General features: G+C 40.3%; 2 protein-coding genes across 3 annotated transcripts; one reads left to right on the top strand and one right to left on the bottom strand.

Annotated features, from left to right (window-relative positions):
• The first annotated feature begins 208 nt into the window (after nucleotides 1-208).
• Nucleotides 209-3,965, top strand: LOC108674337 (anaphase-promoting complex subunit 10). The gene is made up of 4 exons (XM_018162280.2): nucleotides 209-413; nucleotides 868-1,030; nucleotides 1,521-1,617; nucleotides 2,504-3,965. The coding sequence occupies exons 1-4, from the start codon at nucleotides 275-277 to the stop codon at nucleotides 2,693-2,695; spliced, it is 591 nt and encodes a 196-aa protein (XP_018017769.1). The 5' UTR covers nucleotides 209-274; the 3' UTR covers nucleotides 2,696-3,965.
• Nucleotides 3,955-19,930, bottom strand: LOC108674321 (UDP-N-acetylglucosamine/UDP-glucose/GDP-mannose transporter-like). 2 transcript variants are annotated; one of them, XM_018162261.2, is made up of 8 exons: nucleotides 19,703-19,930; nucleotides 14,994-15,095; nucleotides 10,654-10,687; nucleotides 10,028-10,254; nucleotides 9,797-9,865; nucleotides 8,419-8,614; nucleotides 7,972-8,201; nucleotides 3,955-7,483 (listed from the first exon to the last, which is right to left on the bottom strand). In XM_018162261.2, exons 1-8 carry the CDS (start codon nucleotides 19,816-19,818, stop codon nucleotides 7,387-7,389), a joined length of 1,071 nt encoding a protein of 356 aa, XP_018017750.1. In that variant the 5' UTR covers nucleotides 19,819-19,930; the 3' UTR covers nucleotides 3,955-7,386. The 2 variants fall into 2 exon arrangements, with proteins under 2 accessions (XP_018017750.1, XP_018017758.1); XM_018162269.1 differs by lacking the exon at nucleotides 19,703-19,930 and adding an exon at nucleotides 17,464-17,601.
• Nucleotides 19,931-21,080: the final 1,150 nt, after the last annotated feature.

Genomic DNA, 21,080 nt, shown 5'->3' with positions numbered 1-21,080 from the left:
GAAAAAATTCGTTTTGTTAAACTGTCTGAATCTTTTGAAAACATTTGTAATGTCATAATTTTTATTGCGTATGAAATGTATATACATTTCCGGAAATCTTTTTCAGTCAACTCAGAATGTAATAAGAGAATCGCATTTCAGGAGCACGTACTTCTTGAAAAATAATAAGGTAAATTTAGTACCGGTACTTATTTTCGATATAAAATCTTGATGAAGATATAACGATACTAACTTGAGTTGAAGAGCACCAAGGTTAACGAGGACCAAAGAGGAGATGTCCCTGAACCAGAGCGCACGTAGCACTGTGGCGGGCACCGCGGCAGAGGAGCTCGACCCCAGCAAGGAGGAGCGGGCGGGGCGCGTGAGGGAGGTCGGCTCACAGGCAGTCTGGTCTCTGTCCTCCTGCAAGCCTGGTGAGAAATAACAGCTTTTTTTTTCAGGGGCAAACTTGCTTACAAAATCACCTTAATTAACCTTATAATCGCCATATAAAACTATATATAAGATCCAAATCCCGACATTTTCCCGTGCTCGGGCCTGAGAGTTGAAGCAAAATATTTCTTTTGGAAGGATAATTTGCAGCGCAAAATGATGCTCATTTCTCTTTTCTTGATCTTCACATTGAAGGATTTCGCATAATTAATTCAGACGATTGTAGACAAATGATTTCATAGTGATTTCATGAAAAACTACTCATGGTGAGTAGTTTTTACTTGTAACATTTGTAATATATGTGCGTTTTAAACCGGTCTTGTAATGAACATTGTGTGCCTTGCGCTTAAATATCAGTTATTTGCATGATAATTTTGGCTTATCTATTCTTGAAAGTATACTTGTTAAACTGCTAATATTCAAGTGTGTGTACAGGTCTAGGAGTGCAGCAGCTGCGCGACAACTGCTTGGAGAGCTACTGGCAGAGTGATGGCCCTCAGCCTCACCTCGTCAACATCCAGTTCCGCCGCAAGACCACCATACAAGACGTCTGGATCTATGCTAACTACAAGGCAGATGAGAGCTACACGCCCAGCAGGTTTGTAGCCATTTCCCCTTATACTCATCATCTTTCTGCCAGCCACAATCCAGTGCTTCTGGGTGTATGCTGAACATAAAGCGAATGAGAGTTACATGCCCAGTAAGTTTATGGATTTTTTCAACAAAAGCCTGTAATATCGGATGGCAAAGTTGCCCACCAGTCACGAACTCTTCTTATGGCCAAACAAGATCCTGAGTTAAAAGGGCTTACGCGTGAATAATCTAGCAGTTCTTATGTTGTATTACAAAACTGTTGGAAGCCTTTGATTTCTTTCAGATAATTTTCGCGCACTTGTTCTATAAGTATGTACCGGAATAATGTACACCATCTCGTGTCTTTCACGAACAACAGGGTTCTGGAAGTAATTTTTGGTATTTTCGACGATATACGGATGTTTTTGATCCATATTGCTAGTTCTGGCCGTAGATTTTGTGATAAGCGCAGCACCTGAAAAAAAAAGAATTGTACGTGCTTGCTGCGTGTGCAGGATCTCGGTGCGCTGTGGCAGCCATTTCAACGACCTGCTGGAGGTGGAGGTGGTCGAGCTGAAGGAGCCCACGGGCTGGCTCCTCATCACTCTTAAGGTGAGGCGCGTGAATCTCTACCCTCTTGGTGTCTTCGAGTCTTGTTGTCTTCGGGTCTACCCTCTTGTTTTCTTCGGGTCTTGTTGTCTTTGGGTCTACCCTCTTGTTGTCTTCGGGTCTTGTTGTCTTTGGGTCTACCCTCTTGGTGTCTTTGGGGTCAAAATGACCTGCGCTATCGACCCTATGTCCAGAGTGCATAGGGCGTGTCCGGAAATGAAGGCAACAGGAGCGTTAATTTATTGAATCAATAACATAAACGGGGATATTGGATATCATTAACGTATTCTATTGGATCAATAACGTAAACGGGAAGGTGTGAATGAAATAAAGCTGGAAAGATTTTAAGTAGAATGTTAATATTGAATAAAAAAATATGTGTGGTTGTGGAGAAACTAGATAGAAATATTCAATATTACTCTGAAGTTATAATCGATATCAGTCCTTTTATTTTCCTTCTGCTGTTGTTCTGAATTTTTACTTTTTATGTGATTATTTCTATTTTAAAATTGTAACATTTTCAAAAAACGTTTAGTTCTTGAACGTTCTTCGTTTTTACTAACGAGGTACAAGTACCAACAAACCTCCCAAATATCGAATGACGTTCAGATTTCAATGCGCTTCTCCAATATTGGGTGAGTTGGAAAGACGAACTTGCTACCTCCATGAGTAACAAATTATTGCACAACGTTGGTAGTGCAGACGTACCAATTGGACATTTGATTAGAGTTTAAAGTACAAACGTACCACTCCCTGTATGATACGAGCTTCATGTACCGTCATACCACCATCCATATAAGCTCCATTTACCAACCTACCACTCCCAAAATATTAATTTGTTGTAGCAACGTACCACGTCATTACCCTAACAAGCACGCTACTCCTACAGGACCTGAAGGACCGGCCCGGCATCAACACGTACATGGTACAGATCGCGGTGCTGTCGAACCACCAGAACGGCCGCGACACGCACATCCGTCAGATCAAGATCCATTCGCCGGTCCGGGACGCGCCCATAGCCGTCTACGCGCCGTGTGCCTTCACCTCGCTGGCGCTCCGTAGCAACCAGACCATTCGGTAGCCTCCACGCATCATTTCATTATCATCACATGGCCTCACAACATCATCAGATGGCCTATTGTCCTCATTATCAGAGGGCCTCACGACATTTTCGTCAGGAGGTCTCATGTCATTATCATCAAGTAACCGCGAGGCCGCGCGTCATTGTCATCAGATGGCGTCACGACATTATCGTCAGGAGGTCTCGTGTCATTATCATCAAGTAGCCTCGAGGCCTCGCGTCATTATCATCAGATAGCCTCACATAATCATCAGATGGCCTCGCGACATTATCATCTGGTAGTCTCGTGTCACTATCATCAAGTAGCCTCGAGGCCTCACGTCATTACCATCAGGTGGCCTCAAGGCCTCGCGTCAGTATCATCGAATAGCCTATAAGTTGTTTTGTCATTATTTAAAAAAATAAGTTCAGTTGTACCTGCTTTGGAAGACTGTCAATTGGGGTAGCGAGAGGTTTCCTTTCATTGTAATTGCTTTATTAGTTTCATTAATATACTAGTCAGTGATGTTCGAGAAAGGATAAACTGTAGGAAAAGGACAATCAGTCTGGAGTTGTATTACATAAATATCTGCCTGGTCGCTCATATTCGAATTTGGTTTATTTTAACTCTTGCATCAGCCGCTTTTTTACAGCGTGTATACCAATGCAGGATGTTCGGTAAGAATCATTTTCGGTCGTGGACGCATGTACGGCGAGAGCCCAGAAGTAGCCCCAGCGTTTCCATCCTCCACGAGCAGCAATAGTTGAGATAGTTTAAATCAAATACTGGATCTCACTCGGGTGATGCTCCTTGCCTAATGCTTGAAGTGTTTAAGGTAACTTTTCTGCATTCTTTGTTATTCGCTTATCGCCATCTTAGTTGTTTTATGAGGACAAGAATGAATTTTTAGGAGTGATCTCAGTGTATGAATGACAATGTTGTGTTTACCGGCTTAAATGTGATGCATATTACGAGATACAATTTTTTTTAGGAGGCTCCTCACGGGAAGAATAGCATAATTTTTCTTCAGGTATTTCGTGAAAGTCTTGCCGTCATATGAACCTATAAGTTATTAGACATGAATTTCCGCGACCTTAGTTCACGCATCGTCACGCATCGATTCCGTTTTGCAATGGTCGGCATAGTAATGCGCACAGCTGTCGTGGTGGGTTGGGGATAAGTAACGTACCTGTGCTGATTGGTGTAATAGGTACTCACGTGAACTTCTTTCATGTCTTCTTGAGGATTGTTATGTTTTGGTAGTTTTAATAAAACGGAATTAGCTTTTCATGGACACTTTCATTACTCAAGTCTTAGAGGACAACAGCTGGAAAAACAACACGAATGAGCATAAGGTTAGTAGTGCCATGTCCGCTCTTCGCACAATCAAGGAATAAGAGCCATAGCTGTTTTCATTAGCTGCTGGTATAGCACTCAAGGTTTTCTTCAGCCACCATGAGGAACCAAGACATCGATCATGTCAGTATAAAGGTAACTAGATGAAGATTTGGAAGGATGCAGTCACAACCGTCTAATGCATTTTTAAATTCTGTGATAAAATAGGTAACGTATTAAAATGAAATTCCGGGTACGCACCAGTCAAGCGATTTCTGAACCTTCAACAATTATTACTACTACAAGTTTTTATGGCATCAAACAATGTTGAAAGAAAACCAGACAATTGTTGCACGTCAATTGATGCCCGCCTCCTCAAGAAAGTTCTGGGGCTCGACGAACGGTTGGAAATGTAACACATGTGCTTCCTTCCTGTGACATAGCCCCTTAAATGGAACGTAACAAGCCGCCAACTGACACACTGAAACACACACCATGGGCGTCAACTTGCAAAGTACAAATTCCTGCACAGTAAAATTACTAATTATTCAGTTGAGTACATGTAAGCTTGCACCACGAAATTAAAATTAAAACGCTTACTTTAAACACTCCCTGCTGAACAAAACTGTGTGCAAAGACATTCTTGCATAATATCAAAAACGCGTTCATAGCGCAGCCGTAGCAGAACTTGCATATTTACAAGATGAATGGGCAAGCAATCTTCAACAGAAATCATTTGAATACATTTAATTTAAGATTTAAAATGAGCGCAGGGTAAGTGGACTATGACAGAACGGTAAGAGCAGATATCGAAATGTCCATGATAAATTGACGCAAGATGTACCGTAATATAATACATCATTTAACGTATTAACTCATAAACTAAACAAATAAATAGAAGCATAAAATTAGGTAAAAAATGCACAATTGTTTAATTTCAATTCTCTAAAGTACATCTAGACGCAATAAATTGTCGAAATGAGTGATATATACCGCAGAATTGAGGCATTGCACAACACAGCAATAGAACTAGCCCTGTAAAATACAGGCCTTGAAAGCAGCTGACCTCACAAGTTAAGATAATATTTCGTATTTATAGACGGAATATTTGTTGAAAAGTAGAAACGCCCATAAAGGAAATGGTAAATAATTCATAGTATTCTTAGTTTTTGTGTTTCGAACGTAGCAGTCCCAGGCCACGCTGGAGCGCCACTTCAGTATTACGCAAGTCGGCAGGAAAGTCGTCCTTGGCAGCCAAGGTTCCTTTCTTGCTCATGACTCTTGATCTACAGTTGAAAACCTCACCAAACAGCTAGAAGAACAGAGAAACTAACAATATCACAATATTAACGACTGAAGCATGAATTGCTCGCAAATTAACCTCCTAAGGCTATTCACTACAACGAAGAGCTTGCGAGCACAAAAAGCAAAGTGGTATTTTGATGCGTCAGCATAGTTAAGGACCTTACAGACTCGCAGTGAACCGCACCTTAAATCTGAACTGAATTGCACGCGATCAGGGCCGGCAAGCCCATAGAAATGGACAGTCATCAGAAAAGGGTGTAAATTAAATTGCAGGTAATTGGCACAAAATAAAAGATAAAAGTCGCGATCAGATCCTCACGACACAAACATCATCCTGTTACATTTGGATGAAAAGCAACCCACGTTAGTTTTGAGCCGCCGTCCATATATTATATTGATGTAGCTGATAGCTGCACTTGAGCAGGCATGGCAGCACAAAGATATCAGAGCATTGAGCAACGCAAACGTTCATGCTTCGAAGAATCACAAGCATCACTCACAAAAAGGAATTGCTCATATTGTCTAAATTGACACTTTCTTACCCACAGCTGGGCAGCGAGTGGACGTAGAACTGAAATGCCCTTTTGAATGGTCAAACTGTGTCAGAACGACCCATGCAAGGGCGAAAAATGCATTGCCATTATGATGCACTATACTTTTGGCGAAGCAGCGCAATTGTTAAATTATAGAGAAATAATAATTCGTAGGATTTTTCTCACAATGTAATCGTTAAGAAAAAAAAAAGAAAAAAAACGCTACTTCGCCGTCATTCAATGAAAAATAAACGTTTTCACAGTACTTGAGTGAAGGAATAATGCACAGATTAAGCCAAATATATTGAGTGTAACAAATTGCACCGTTAGTCTTTATAAAAACCAATGATTGGTAACAGGGACCATTGGCAGGACAATAATCATGGCAATTTCAGGCACATACAAACAAAGCAATACAAACGATGCATCCCCGAGTGCTTACACCACACACAGCAAGTCTTTAAAAGCTTTAGACGTGTCAATAAATGGTCATTTCTATATATTGAAATTATTAAAACAAGCATACATAGAAAATATAATTACCTACATCTCCTGGCCTTACAGGAGATGAAGGACCAGAAAAACTATAATCATAGTAAAAAAACGACCTTGGCACTCCGTGGAAACTGAGCTTGAAGTAATCATGGCCTAGTAAGTAGCGAGGCACACGCAACACCGCCTCGAGCATCTCTGGCATGGTAAAAAGCAAGGCACACGTTACACGCATCTCTGACATGGTAAGTAGCCCTATACACGCAACACGCATTACACGATGGAGGCGAGTGCGGACTCCTTGAATTACACGCTAGCTTGTAGGTTGACGTGTATAATTTAGGAAAGCCCGCCTGAATGCCCTGCGTAAAATAGCTTCAGATATAAAAATATAATTAATACTTCTAATTTAACGCAGTACACGCTAAGTACGCAGCGCGTACTGCTTCCATTAAATAAAATTATCTAAATAAATTCTGTACAGTTATTCAACATCAGGCAAGCTCATGAGATTTCTATATCTTAGCGGTACACGATACAGAAGTGATCACAAATATCAAGCAATAATAAGGCACACCATTAGATTATGCTAGTAATTCCTATTCGACTTAGGCGAGTAAGTAGTTGCATACGAGACATTACGCTGCCACGACGTAGGTCAGATAATTTCACATCTCTGTACACAACAGCTAATGTACGAGCTCAATTATACGTACACTTCATAATACTTCATAGTTTCAAGAGTGAGCAGAAGAAATAAGCAATACAATGTCTACTGGTCTAACTTCTCTGGATTTTGTTTCCATTTCCAGCATTTTTTCCACCATTGCTGTCACGAGTCAACTTTGCGATTTATTTACACACTTGAACAAAGTACATAGCACATCACACGATGGTGGAGGCGCACATTACACGGTGGCGGAGGCGTACATCACACGGTGGCGGAGGCGCACATCACACGGTGGTGGAGGCGCACATCACACGGTGACTGGGCTGCATATTACACGGTGGTGGGGCTGCACATCACACGGTGGTGGGGCCGTACATCACACGGTGGTGGGGGCACTCTGCAGGACCGGCGGCTGGTCTTTGGGTTCTTTGACGCGGAACGTCAGCCACGAGTAGACGACGCTGCCTACCACACTGCGGGACATGGTAATGATGTAATCACATACGTCTCAGGGTACGTACACAGTGAAAGCATGTTTGCCCGCGCGGGCAACCTGCCACAAGAATGAACATAGGATAATAATGTAAGTGTTCACAGTGAAAACCTGTACGAATAGGCCAGCGCCAGGCCTATTTATTTCCATTTCAGGCGCTAGCCTAAGCAGGTAACCAGCACGCTGGCAACCTGCTTTGACTGTGTGGGTACCCTTATGCATGTATGCATAGTGTGGTCTACATTGAAAATGTATGCATAGTGCAATGATATGCTGTGGGAAACGACGCTCGTATGACATTTACACCAAGAAGTTGAAAAAAATCTGACTACCCAAAGCTGAGGCATTTACTAATACAGGGTGTTTCAGAATTAAGTAACCCTTTTAATTTGTTAATAAATAAAAAACTAAGAACGTTATGAAGTTAAAACTTATTTTATTTAAAAGAAGATAAAGATCGAGCCTCACCTGATGTTGAGTCCAATAAAATTGTAGAATGAGAAGACGTAGTCGCCGCCGATGATCATGCCGAGGTAGGTGATGATGATGTTCTTGAGGCAGCCGATGATGGTGGTGGTGAGAGCTGAGTTGTACTGCGTGCACAACATCACTGAGTAGCTCAGGATGAAGCCCATCACGCAGGATAACACGAACTGGACCAGGAATATTGGATCCGACCAATTCGGATAGTTGTAGGCCTGAAAAAATCCATAAGTTATACTTCACAGTCGAAGAAGTCGAGAGTCGCACAATAAGATCATGGATATTGTAGAGAAACTTTGAAACTGAGTGCATTTTCTTAGGAATAATTTTCGCAAACAAAGTTTGTGGTATCGTTTCCGTGCAACACAGTTCAGTTTCTTCCATCACACAAAAATGATGTTTGACGTGTAATGCAGTGGTTGTACTACTCACCAGTTCCAGCTCGCCATTGTAGCAGCAGAGAACAAAGAGGAAGGGGAACATGAAGAGAGCGTTGTAGTAAAGCAAGCCATATTTGCCCAGCTCCTTGCTGTCCAGCTTTTGTTTTGTGTAGACGCCATTTGCGGCAGTGAACGCATCGTTCGCTAACACAAACGTGTAGCCAATAGCATCGAAAGCCATGTCGTTTCTGCACGAGGAAAAAATATTCCACGGTAATTAAGACAAAAATATTACAAAACATGTGGTACAGTGGGCGCTAGGTATGGTGACTGTCCTGTGCAACAGAATTTATTTTTCCTTTCTTCAGTATTAGTTTCTATGTATTCTAGTCGATTTATCAATAAAACTTGCACGCTTAGAACCTTTCGGGGAAGCAAATTCATCGGTGAAAATTTTTCATTATTCAGGATTCAGATATACAGGACCAAGCCCATACGCAAGTTATTTTGTGATCAATTTTGAGATTTATTCATCGAGGGGCATTATTTTACTGTTCTTTTTTTATCTATTTGTTCATTTCTCCTCATATTTAGCCAGATTTTGATTTATTTTACCGTCATTCTCTTCAGATCCACTGTGTGTTTGAAGGATGATTAAAGCCAAAATTCAAGACGCTTCTCAATGCCTCCGCTGGCTAAGCCAAAGAAAGTCTGTGCCAACGTTAGCGACTAGCTATGAACATATCTCGCTAAAGTCACAAATGTTCATCACCAACAGGGTAGAAGGTCCGGATTATTAATTTCGGCAACAAAATTACAAATTATCCACCAACAAAATGAGACAAAAGGTCTCTAATAAACAGTCCGCTGCAGGTGGTGAGTAAGAAACTGCCTTAGCATTTAATTTGATTAGCATTTTTAATTTAATTGAATTGAACAACGAAGACGGGCATTTAAACAACAGAAAAGTAGATCATTGAACAAGACTTCATTTACACGCGATGTTGATCATCGCCAGGACGAGGGAGAAGATAAATGCAAGAAAGCCTGCCTGAGTAAGATGCTAACCCCACAGCTACGACCGATACCGCTGGCTCTGTATAGGGCGCTAAGGAACCATGCCACTAGGAGCGCGAAATCTCTAAAGGTAAACTTACCAAAAAATCTTAAGAAAAATTAAAATTAACTGAATTGAATCTCAGGGTTGTCGTCACTTCAATTACGTTCAGTTCATTCATCCTATATTTTATTTAATGAGAAAAAAGAAAACCGAGTGGCAAATCATTTGTCCCGTCGAACGACAAATGAGTTATCTCGTAACCCAATTACCGGACCCCGCATACTTTATTCTCCACGCAAAGAAGTGCCCACCAACTAATGCTGTATTAGTTTAATGTGGCTAATGAGATGATGTTGAGACCTGTACTCACAGGGCGGCGACGACTGAACCGAAGATCATGGCGTACACGGTGAGGGAGATCGACAGAGGGGCCTTCACGCTGGGGGAACATCAATGAATTGTTTTTCTTTCTTAAAAACAACACACACAATTTTCTAACATCAAAAATTTCATTCTTTATTATTGACCACGGATATAGAAATTACAATATTAGTCTACCCTTTCCGGCACTAAATTTTAACATGTTTGAGGCCCAGCTCACCCGAGGACGATCCTCTCCCCGATCATAGTCATGAGGATAGAGAATCTCCGCAGCACGGTGAACATGGGCAAGCTGAGGCGCTTGGTGCCGCCCAGGCCGAACACTTGATTGCCGATGAAGATGAGCGGCAGCGGCCAAATTTTGGTGACGACGTCGTGGCTGTAGTGAGGGAAGTCGACGATCTTCAGGTGACGGCCCGCGAACAGCACCATGACGGTGGCCGCCATCTGTTAAGGAGACATTGGGGCATTTTTGGCAACATGCAGGGTTGAAAGTTCTTTGCAACTGCCACTACATATAAACGAGTATTTAATCTCGCATTTACAAGTTGTCAAAGTAATAGGAACAAATGTTGTGACAATATTAAATACCGGTGGCCGCCATTTGTCAGGGAGACAATGGTGCTGTTCTGGTGACAGGATTGAAAGTTGGCTTGCAGCTGCCAGTGCATATAAACAAGTACTTAATCTTGCATTAAAAACTTGTCAAAGTTGTAAAAACAAACAAAACAGTAGTGACAATATAAAATAAATTTGTTTAAAACGACTGCTAATGGATCTGTTTGTGTGATTTGATCGGGCGAGTTTGCGTTGTACGTTAGAAAAATGTCACTTCAACGAACGTACCTGACCAAGCGCCACCACTTGAAACGATGGAAAACTGCAACGAAGGAATAAAAAACTTCATTAGAACAAGCATTAAAATATGCATAAGATTCGTTTTTTTTGTGGAATCTCACTCAAAACGTGGTACAAATTAATGCACGAATATTAATTGTAACATTGCAGGTCGGTTTAGACGGTAACCGTAGAACAAATGAAATAAATAGCGATTCACTCGATTACGTGACATGTTAAAGAGTCCGATAAATACATACGGACCATCACATTCCTCTAGCTTTTCACTTGACACTAAGTTGCTGAGCAAAGCTGTTTATAACGCTCTAAAAAAATGCATACAAAGGAGGAGCAAACTTATTTTGCGCTCACAAACAATACATTTTCAGTCGGCGTAAGAGAATTTTAGACATTTGTGCAGATACTTATTCCGATCCCTATTGAGGAAGAAGAGAGCGAGCAACGTTTCAATGGCAGGGTATAGACTTGGCATGATGCAGCATCAGCATTTATAGCTGACTAGCATCAATAGATGTCGGTCTATTGACACGATGAAAGAGCAGCGGACAGAAGGATAGAACGTCACTTCCTTATTTGATCATTTCAGGTTAGTAAGAATTGTCATCTTTGCGACACAAATGGTGATTGACTATAAAATTGTTTAATTATTACTTGGCGTTAACACTACTGATGAGCATCCAGTCTCATTCCGGCATTCCGAGACTGCTCTCAGTTCCCACAGTCGAACTCATCGCCCATGGCGTAACGTCTATTTCTTATTGATTGTACCAACCATCCTATTATTCAGACTCTCAACAAGACCTTTAGATCAGCGCTAGCCCAACAATTGTAGACGCACCTGACTCCTGTATGTATGGTGGCCGCTATTTATTTATTATCTAAATACTCCACAACGCCGCGAACGCAGGGACATGCATCAAGATTTGTGTATGACGAGACACGTACGCAAAGACACGCAGCTTTTGTTACAAATCCTGGTCCAGAGTTCCGAGCATAGGCCTACAGCTGAGCCGCAGTAGCGACCGAGGAAACCGTTCCAACAATTTACAACCAGAGCCAAAAATTTTCAGCAAGATAATTTAGAGTAACACGTTAATAATTTTGAGATAAACGTTGAAGTACTTACTGCGAGAACATGAATAGATTTGCGATGTTGGCGATTGTGGTATTTCAGCCAAGAGGTACGATACTTACAGATAATTGTCACTTTATTTTATTTGCGCGAACCCAGCAACACATTGTAAAAGCTATATCACCAATAGCAAGTGCAACGACCAAACTAAACGATCACCACGTTTCTTATTACGGTGAACATTTTCGAGAGTCTGATTATAGCTGACGACCATTTGGCTTGGCTAATTTTTCAACATAATTGCTTGGCAATTGGTTTCCAGACTGCAAACAATCCACCTCGTTGCACGAAAATACTGTGAAGGGAACCGGTTATTGGCAGACGATGATGAAGGTAAGACTCAGTTCGATTGTACCATTAAGGTTGTCATGACCCTGGCCAGCCTCAAGGCATCGGAGGGATCGGTATGTGGTGCAGGCACAAGCCGTGACCTTCACTCTCCCTGCCAGCTTCTGGCGCTTCAGTGAAAGCTGACGCGGTTCGTTTCCTTATGATGGTACAGGTGCCCACGACAAATTTATTGCGGATAGTATATGGGCACTAAAGTAGCATAGCATCCGTAAAAATAAACAATAATAAGCTGAAAATGTAACTATTACTAAGAAAGAATCGATGGTAAGCTAAGAAATAGGCAAGATGTAACTGCGGCGATGGATTTTGTGCAGTTGACGTAAAAGGCCTAACCCGCGACGACTGATCCCCGCTGTCGGAACGTAAACACGCACAGTAGAAAGATGCGAGAGCGAGATTTCTAGATCATTTAAACTTATATTTAAAAAAACACTCATTAATGCGAGTAATAAATACATAAATAATCCCGTAAATGTGCAAGATATAAAACGGTTACAGAATAGACAAAACTTCATAGTTTTCAACAAATTTGCACGACTGGCATGTAATATGTAATAGCGCTACATGCGTGCTGCGTGACAATTATGTTATCATTTTAATGATACTTTGATGATAATAAAACCTTAGGCTTAAACCTTTGTTGATAATAAAACCTTATAGGCTAAAAGTTATACCAGGTACCTACAGCCTGGAATGCAAGACTTCAGTGGTCAGGTACTCGAGTCTTACAAAATTCAGTATTTTATTCTACAGGTCCTACATTTCGTCCTGTCAATGCAGTGAAATCAAGCTGCTATTGCGTATAAACAATTATTGAAGAAAAATTATTGAACAGCAGATAGATGGTAAGATAGATCTTATTTTTAAAGGAAAGCTGGTAATTCTGAACTAATGTTCCAAGAATATTTTCATATTTCTTTCTTCAATTAACGCGAAGATGATTTGCATAGCACAATCATCTTGACACAGCGAGCTCTCAGGAAGCAGCTCTCGCGATCCTGAATAATTAATTAATCTTTTATTTACTGGGGATACCTGAGTAAAAAATGTATATGTCATACACGTGAAACTGAACATTAATGTAGCCAGCACGGCAGCTGTCACGGAAACGATTCTTTCATGGAGGGAACACCTGTGCATAACGATACGAGCAGCACATTACAAGTGGTCCACGGATGCAGGAATGCGGTTCACAATGAAGTGAGTTAATGATGATAATAATCATGAAATGCTCGCAATAATGCGAGTTTCATCGAAATTTCTAATTAAAATGCCATATCATGACTCGTCGGAACATTTCATCGTTTTACGCATTGCCCTCAAATATTGCTATCTAATCCCGCCTTGCGAGGGTTACGGGGCGTTACTGTCGAAAACATAAATAACCTTCTCACATGCATCGTCCGTATATAAAATAACCTTCTCACATGCATCATCCGTGTCGAGGTTTATCCTCACAGATGCAGCCTTATGTTTGCACGGCAACGCATATTTAACCGGCACATTATACTTCGGTTTACTTCATTAAGGCAGGCAAGAGACGGCCTTGTTCGCCTCGGAAATGCCACGCGTCGCCCCACGGCGACGGGGAGGAGAATGGGAGAACCATAGCTGATGTCATCCACCCAGCCAGTATAGATGATGTGATCGGCCAATGACCAGCATCATCTCATCTTAATGCATCATCACGCATAACTACAGGAAGCCCACAGCCAATGACACACACAAAAGGAAAAAGGTTTCTACTTCCATCAAGTAACCTTGGAGTGCTTCCGCAATAAATAGCCACATGATATTAGTGTGTCTATTGCCTTAAATTGAAATGTACGAATGCTCATAAGCAGCAGAAAAAATCCCTTCCTCAGTTTAGAATTACGAATTTTTTACCAGTAATTCACAGTAGTAAAGTTATTAAGCGATTAATTTTAAATTTCTGGCTTAGCTCGGCTAGTTGCCACTGAGAGTATTCGAGGTTCATTGACACGCAGTTCGCATGAGGCAAACATGCAAGTCATGGAACTGCTCCGTGGCTCCAAGAAAATTTACATTTTTTGAGAAGAAGCCAGTCCGAAATTTCGCATGGCTGACACTACTCATAAATTATCGGGCTACCTCGTCACATTTTTAAAAATCTATTTTCTTTCTTCATACATTTCAAATTGGCAGCTGATGATTTCACTTATGAGCTATTGCCAGGTAATTAACTTAAATTCATTGCGCTCAGTGTAGTTTCAAAGGTGCCGCCTCTCCGTTTGTTCAAGACAAAGTAAATAAGCGGAGTCCAGGTCCCTGGGAGCCAGACTGCAGTCAAGCAATGACTGAGTGCGCTCGTAGCGTGGGGGTGAAAACGTGCTTGTTCGTCAAGCGCAACTGAAGAAATATAGATGAATATACAGCAAGATCAGAAACGCTGCTGTACATCACCTGTGTGTGATGAGGACGTTCTTATTACAGACATGCCTCACCATTAGCGGGATGTACCTCTCACAGTTAGCGGGCAGTGCCTCACCAACAGCGGGCTGTGTCTCACCATTAGCGGGCTGTGTCTCACCATTAGCGGGCTGTGCCTCACCATTAGCGGGCTGTGTCTCACCATTAGCGGGCTGTGCCTCACCAACAGCGGGCTGTACCTCACCATTAGCGGGCTGTGCCTCACCATTAGCGGGCTGTGCCTCACCACTAGCGGGCTGTGCCTCACCATTAGCGGGCTGTGCCTCACCATCAGCGGGCTGTGCCTCACCATCAGCAGGCTGTGCCTCACCATCAGCGGGCTGTGCCTCACCATCAGCAGGCTGTGCCTCACCATTAGCGGGCTGTGCCTCATCATTAGCGGGCTGTGCCTCACCTGTGCGTGGTGAGGACATTCTTATTGAAGACCACTATAAGGAAGCTGCACAGTCCGTACGCCAGCGCCGACAACAGACGCTTGAGAGCGGCGGCGTTCATTCTGCGCAAGGCAAAAGATTGCGTTATTAGCTTAGCAAATTTCTACATCATTTATTACACATTTTAGTTACAGGTATTACTGTAATATGTATGCTAATAATATTAGAATACATGCTAACTGTGTCTCTGCAAGTGTACGGAGTAAGGATTGTGCGAAAGTTTGCTGCTACTTCCCGATATACCTAATAATGTGAGCTTATTTGTATAAGCTAAAATAAAATACAAATCTCAGCCTTTTGAGTAAAAATCTTGAGAGAAATTGAGTTAAAAGTAAAGGAAATTGGTGTACTTTGAGGATGGCGTAAGAAAGGGGATATGGGTATCAATGTCAGCAGCGTCATTAGCATGCAGATAGCATACGGCTCTTTGATCCGTATACATGGATAACATCTACGCTTGTTGAAGAGCCACAAGAGTAGCAGTATACATACATTGGGTAGTATTGTTCACTGATGTACAGAGTTATTCATTAACGTACATGATTATTCGTGCAAGTACAGAATTGTAATACGTGGTCATGACATGGACACGGTTGTTAATGTACATATGGTATAATTTGTGGTATCATATTAGTATCATTGCTATTAGAATCATTATTGTAGTTGCATTAGTATCATAGCAGCAAATATTTTATGTGTTGATATTTACATAAATTTTGGGAGTAACGGTGTTGTCTGTAAAGCGTGAAATTGTCTTTGTCCTGGTAGTTTGTAAAGTGTAGAATCGTTGTTTGAGAGGCGTGAACAAGTTCTATATTTCTTGTCCGATAACTCGACCAACTGGAAAAAACAACTGAGTCATTATCGTGCAACCGACTCGCGTAAAAGTGCTGCAATTCATCTCCTATATTGCGATATAATGCGATCGAAGTTATACTTTATCGTCACGGTCGGCCACGATGCTGGCAGCTGAACATGCCGAATTAACGCGCAGCTTTCGTAATAAGATTAATTTACTCGAACAAATTAATGAACATCGTTCGTTCCCACCACATGTGTGGCAGATGACATGAGGCCAGCATCTGTAATTTCTGAGCTAAGCACCTGCATCAGGTTACGCTCACCACAACTGCGCAGGCGTCCACGATGAATCCAATTTCAAACTATTTAGTCAAGACTTGAAGTGAAGTTATCAAGGAAAAATCAGAACCCAGTAAATCTCTGGGCGACTGTCACAGAACATCACTGGTTGCGGTTAAGGTTTTTGGAGTCTGTCAAGCTAAGTACAGTTTATGATTGATCGCGCAGTTCAACACAACAGCAGAGCGTTGGCTGGTCAACAATGCAGGAGCTCTATGCATATGCAAACCCTAACGCGGTGATCGCCTTACTTTTGAAGTTCTTAACATCATGCTTGCAGTTGGTGAATTCCATCTAAGCTCTGAACACAAATATTAAAATCGATTAACTAAGTAATTGAGAAGCGAGTGTTTAACGATGTAACCGAAAAGCAATAATTATCGATGTTATTACTTCTCCATGCAAACCCGACCAGTTCCAGCCTTTGGCAAATAACTTTGTTCGAACCAAATGTCACCAAAAAAACGATTAGAAGAATAAGTAAAGCGGTTTCAATGGTGAAATGCAAAATATTCAAGAAATAAAAGACACGATAGAACAACAATGACAACGGAAATGTAAGTAGACTTAGAGCATCAGTAACAACGCACAGTTCTATATCCCGCCGAAATCCTAATAATTTCTAATATAACAGCTCTTTTCACGTTATAAACGGCCATGGAGTCGCTAGCTGCAAAGCAAGTGATCGGGCTCCCGAGGACAACTTTACGTGTACACAACAGTATGACAGCGCTGCACAAGACTATATGTCTGATCCCAAGTATTACTGAAACACGCGATGTAACTTGAAATCAATAATGAATAGGATACACGAAACAAAATAATGGTTTGTGGTCATGAGCAAAGCTTTCCTCACACCCTTAGTGGCCAGTGAGTGCGCTAAGGATATTAACACCTTTAATGGTGATGTTAACACCTTTATGTGGTGATGTAGTTCCTCGTCTCGTTGTGAGAGTCACACGATTTTGGGGTAGTTTTCCAGTACACGAGTTGGTACGCCTTAAATTATACACAAAGGCGTACATGAGAAATGAAACAAAAACTCGTGGAAGACACAACCTGTTACCTTCCATATTCATTCGTGAGTGCATTGTTCAAGGCAGTGTGTCACGTGCTTAATACACTTGTAAATAAAAATTCATTTTTGAATAATAAGAAGTTTAGCTAATACTGCGCTTATAAGTTTGCACTCGAATGTTGACTCGTCACTGCGGAAAGGATTATATAAATCTTAAGTGTGCAAGGGGAACATGCAGGAATAAAAACTTAAGATAATCAGTAAGAACCAACCTGGTCACTCAGAAACTAATGATGCTCGATATGGATACCGTTGCATACGCCTGTATGGTCTCTGTGAGCAAATCAAGTTTAGGCATGACTTTGATGCATTGAATTCTTCGAAATATGACGACTTTATACTCTTTATCTGAAAAAATCCAATGGCACCGGAACGTTAGAGAACAGAGGGTAATGTGTCCAATTTCTACTTTGAATATACAGATTATACACCGATAACCTATTCGGGATAAAAAAACGTTGAGTCTAAAACTACGGGAGCTTCATGGCGGCCGATAAAAATATATGCCAGCAATAATACAGTGATAAATAAGGACCAAATTTAAGTTCATGCAAAATCATTGAGGTACCGCAACCTTTGTGCTACCTCATACACACTGCAACCTTGTACAGATAGTTGCTGACCGTTGAACTTGACCGCAACTTCGACCATGAAGCTCGAACTCACGAGGAGCGTCAAATGCACACTATCATACAATGCATGACTTATCCATTAAACATTGAAATTGCCCGGTGCTGACTGTATTCATTAGTCCGGGTAGGAATAGCACAAGCATGTGCAGAATGATTCACGCACATGGGTGGTGGGGCACAATATAAGGCATAGGAGAAGGAGTAGGTAGAAGTACCTTGGTATAGTAGAAAAGAATTTAAATACTTTATTATTACCGTGAAACCAAACATCCAAATACTATGCAAACAACCAAGCAGATACCATGAAACCTCCCGAAAAATTGTCATCAAAGTACCATGACGTCCTTCGTGAAAATATAATTAGACGTATATATACCAAGGAAAAAACATCAACCAAAAAACTTCCATAAGGCCAATAGCCAAGCCATTCTGAGAGCAGCGGACTATGTTTATCCCATATTTGTTGTGTGAGCGTTCGGCATATTTTACAAGACCATTTATGGTTTGACTGGCATACGAGCCTATAGAGGTTATGCCTATTCAAAGTATAATTATCGTAAAGAAACACATTACATAGTCGTGAAACACAATGTCAGCGCCTTCATAACGGCTGTTTTAGTTGCAAGAATTTTAGAGAAATGCGCAGAATAAAATAAGTAAGTTGCATCAATGGCCTACAAATCATTTTCTAAAGCAAATTTTCACCACAGTTCCGTAGATAATGGATATAAACAGATTCAGCAAATAGTTAAAGCGTCTCACGTTGATTTGGGGACAAATAAAGACACTTTTTGCTCTCGGTATAGAACCCTGTATGAACAACAGATAATCTCAAGTTACACAAATTCAAGTACATAGAAAAAGATTATAATCATTATAAATAAGTTCATCTATTTAACAGAGTAATTACTATGCGATTACAGAGGCAAGACTTGGTACTTACTCTAATAAGAGGTTCCGGTGAAATGAATCTAAATACTAAAAGTTGGAATTAAGTTAACTACGGATGTTGTATTCATCGAGGTGACGTTCATAAATAAAGAAAATCTTATTCTTACAATTTAAATCTAATTCTAAATTTCTAAATATTTTATTACATTAATTCAAAATCCTGAATGAGACCGCTACATAGTAATAAAACTTCATGTAAACATGCAATTTTACAGAAAAATAGATGAGGTTTGAAATAAGTTAGAAACTAAGATTGAGCAAAGACTATGAAAGAGGTTGTGGGATCAACGAGCTCCCAGAAGATCCATCCAAGCTTAGCCGTGAGCAACGGAAACGGCCTTCTTTATTATGAAACAATTTATAATTAACTTTCTACGTTGATAAAAAAACATCTAATGATCATGGTGTTAACATATATAAAGTTAAAGGTTTGCAACATTATGGTTTAGAGTTTAAATATTTGATGCAAAGGGCTTAAACATTGTGAGTGAATGTATTTGAAAAACTTACGTGCTCGTAAATAATTAATATATTGTGCTGTACAATAGCAGCTTGTTTGGCTGAAAGTTAATTCAGAATTAACAATAATTTGGAACGATCTTTTATCTGATAGAAAAGTATTTTGCTGGGGCAGTTGCTTCCCAGAAGAACAGGGGTTGAAGCTCGAAGTCCCAGGAGTGTCATTAGAAAAAAATTGAACCAAATGAATGTTTCTCAAATTTAGGAGCAAGGTGCTGTCTATGGTCAACAAGTTTTAGGTATTATTAACTTTCATCAAGATTTACATTTCTGCAAATAATTACTTCAGATAATGATCCTTTAATCATGGTACCTATATGAATCTCGTCATAGTTTCTCGATTTCTCACCTTCTGGTAGGACGGGTGGCAATGTTGACATGGCGGTCTGCATAGATACTCCAGCACAAGTTCATGTGGCCAAAATGCCTCCAAAGCGAAGAGAAGTGCATAGGCATCAAGCACATACTTATTCTTTATGGGCAAATGCAGAATTAAATCCTAAGGATTTTGTTGCAGAAGAAAAAGTTCAATCGCAAGAACATGCAGAATTTAGCAATAGAAGCATAAGTCTATGTAGAGTACTAATAGGAAGGGAACTGAATTAAAGCAAACAGTCTAAGTGATATACCTACTTATATATACCACAAGAGGCCAAAATAATAATTTTACATAAAGTAAAGAATGAAATAATACAAATGTCTAATATGACAATAAAGCTAAATCTAGCACCCAAAATAAAGAAATATAGCAAAAGAAACCTCTACATCTAAACTGAAAAAAAGAATTGCTGGCAAAAAAGCAGCAATCTGGCAAAGCAATAGATAAGGGATGATTCCTGAGACACATAGGCAAATGCACATAGTCCAAGGGAATGCAGTATCTTAATGGAAACAACATAAATGGAAGAATACAACTTCTGTCACTCCAAACTTTGTCAATTGACATCCCAGTCTCTCACTGTAATTTCAATAGCTGGGTACAGCGAGCTTCAAACCAGCCACAGTTATGACCATTTAAACCTTCTGACTTTTAATTGAATAATAAATCAGTTCATAATATTAAAGCTGGAACAAAGTTTCCAGATGGTATTAAAAAGAATTAAGGTTGCAACAGTAAGTCAACTAACATTTGCATGGTATAGCATGTTAACACAAGTAATGAGCATTGACAGTTTATCAAAAGAGAATGCATGCTTGTCAATTATTAGAGGAACTTCATAACATAGTGATTACCTATACTATACCTATAATATATATATATACCTATACTATATTTACTTGAGTCTTTTAATATGAACAAGTCTTCATGATGATGTACAAATGGCATCAAAAAGCAGATTAAATCTTATGAGACCCAAGAGACATGGTAAATAATCTGCCTACATAATATTTCACAAAATTCTATAACTCAAGAAATTTGCCAATCCATTATAAAATGCCAATCCACAATATAATATAAATATGAAAATTTGTCCATTGACTTTAGAATCTGCATCTGAATCATCAGGAAATTTGTCCAAAAATTAGGAAACCTTTCTCTTAATCATGTAGGTACCAATTTGTTTATTGATGAAGGAATGAATAATATATCAATAAATGATTAAATCTATCAGGAAGGAAACTACAAAAGCTGTTGTGAATTAAGGTATATGAAATACAAAAATACAGCGCTTCAGCCTGGTGGATCTAACTGACCAACCATTCCCTAGAATTCCACCATGATCAGA

Source organism: Hyalella azteca, unplaced genomic scaffold (assembly GCF_000764305.2).
Source record: "Hyalella azteca isolate HAZT.00-mixed unplaced genomic scaffold, Hazt_2.0.2 contig10021, whole genome shotgun sequence".
NCBI lineage: Eukaryota > Metazoa > Arthropoda > Malacostraca > Amphipoda > Hyalellidae > Hyalella > Hyalella azteca.
Note: the sequence above shows the minus strand (reverse complement) of the source record. Positions and strands in the feature narration are given on the sequence as shown.

Excerpts from the sequence above, each read along its gene's own strand:
- LOC108674337 (XM_018162280.2), top strand. The coding sequence starts at position 275 with ATGTCCCTGAACCAGAGCGCACGTAGCACTGTGGCGGGCACCGCGGCA. Across the intron at positions 1,031-1,520 it reads GAGAGCTACACGCCCAGCAG|GATCTCGGTGCGCTGTGGCA; the intron begins GTTTGTAGCCAT and ends CTGCGTGTGCAG. Across the intron at positions 1,618-2,503 it reads GGCTCCTCATCACTCTTAAG|GACCTGAAGGACCGGCCCGG; the intron begins GTGAGGCGCGTG and ends CTACTCCTACAG.
- LOC108674321 (XM_018162261.2), bottom strand. The coding sequence starts at position 19,818 with ATGTGCTTGATGCCTATGCACTTCTCTTCGCTTTGGAGGCATTTTGGC. Across the intron at positions 15,096-19,702 it reads GCCACCCGTCCTACCAGAAG|AATGAACGCCGCCGCTCTCA; the intron begins GTGAGAAATCGA and ends TGCCTTGCGCAG. Across the intron at positions 8,202-8,418 it reads ACAATGGCGAGCTGGAACTG|GCCTACAACTATCCGAATTG; the intron begins GTGAGTAGTACA and ends GGATTTTTTCAG.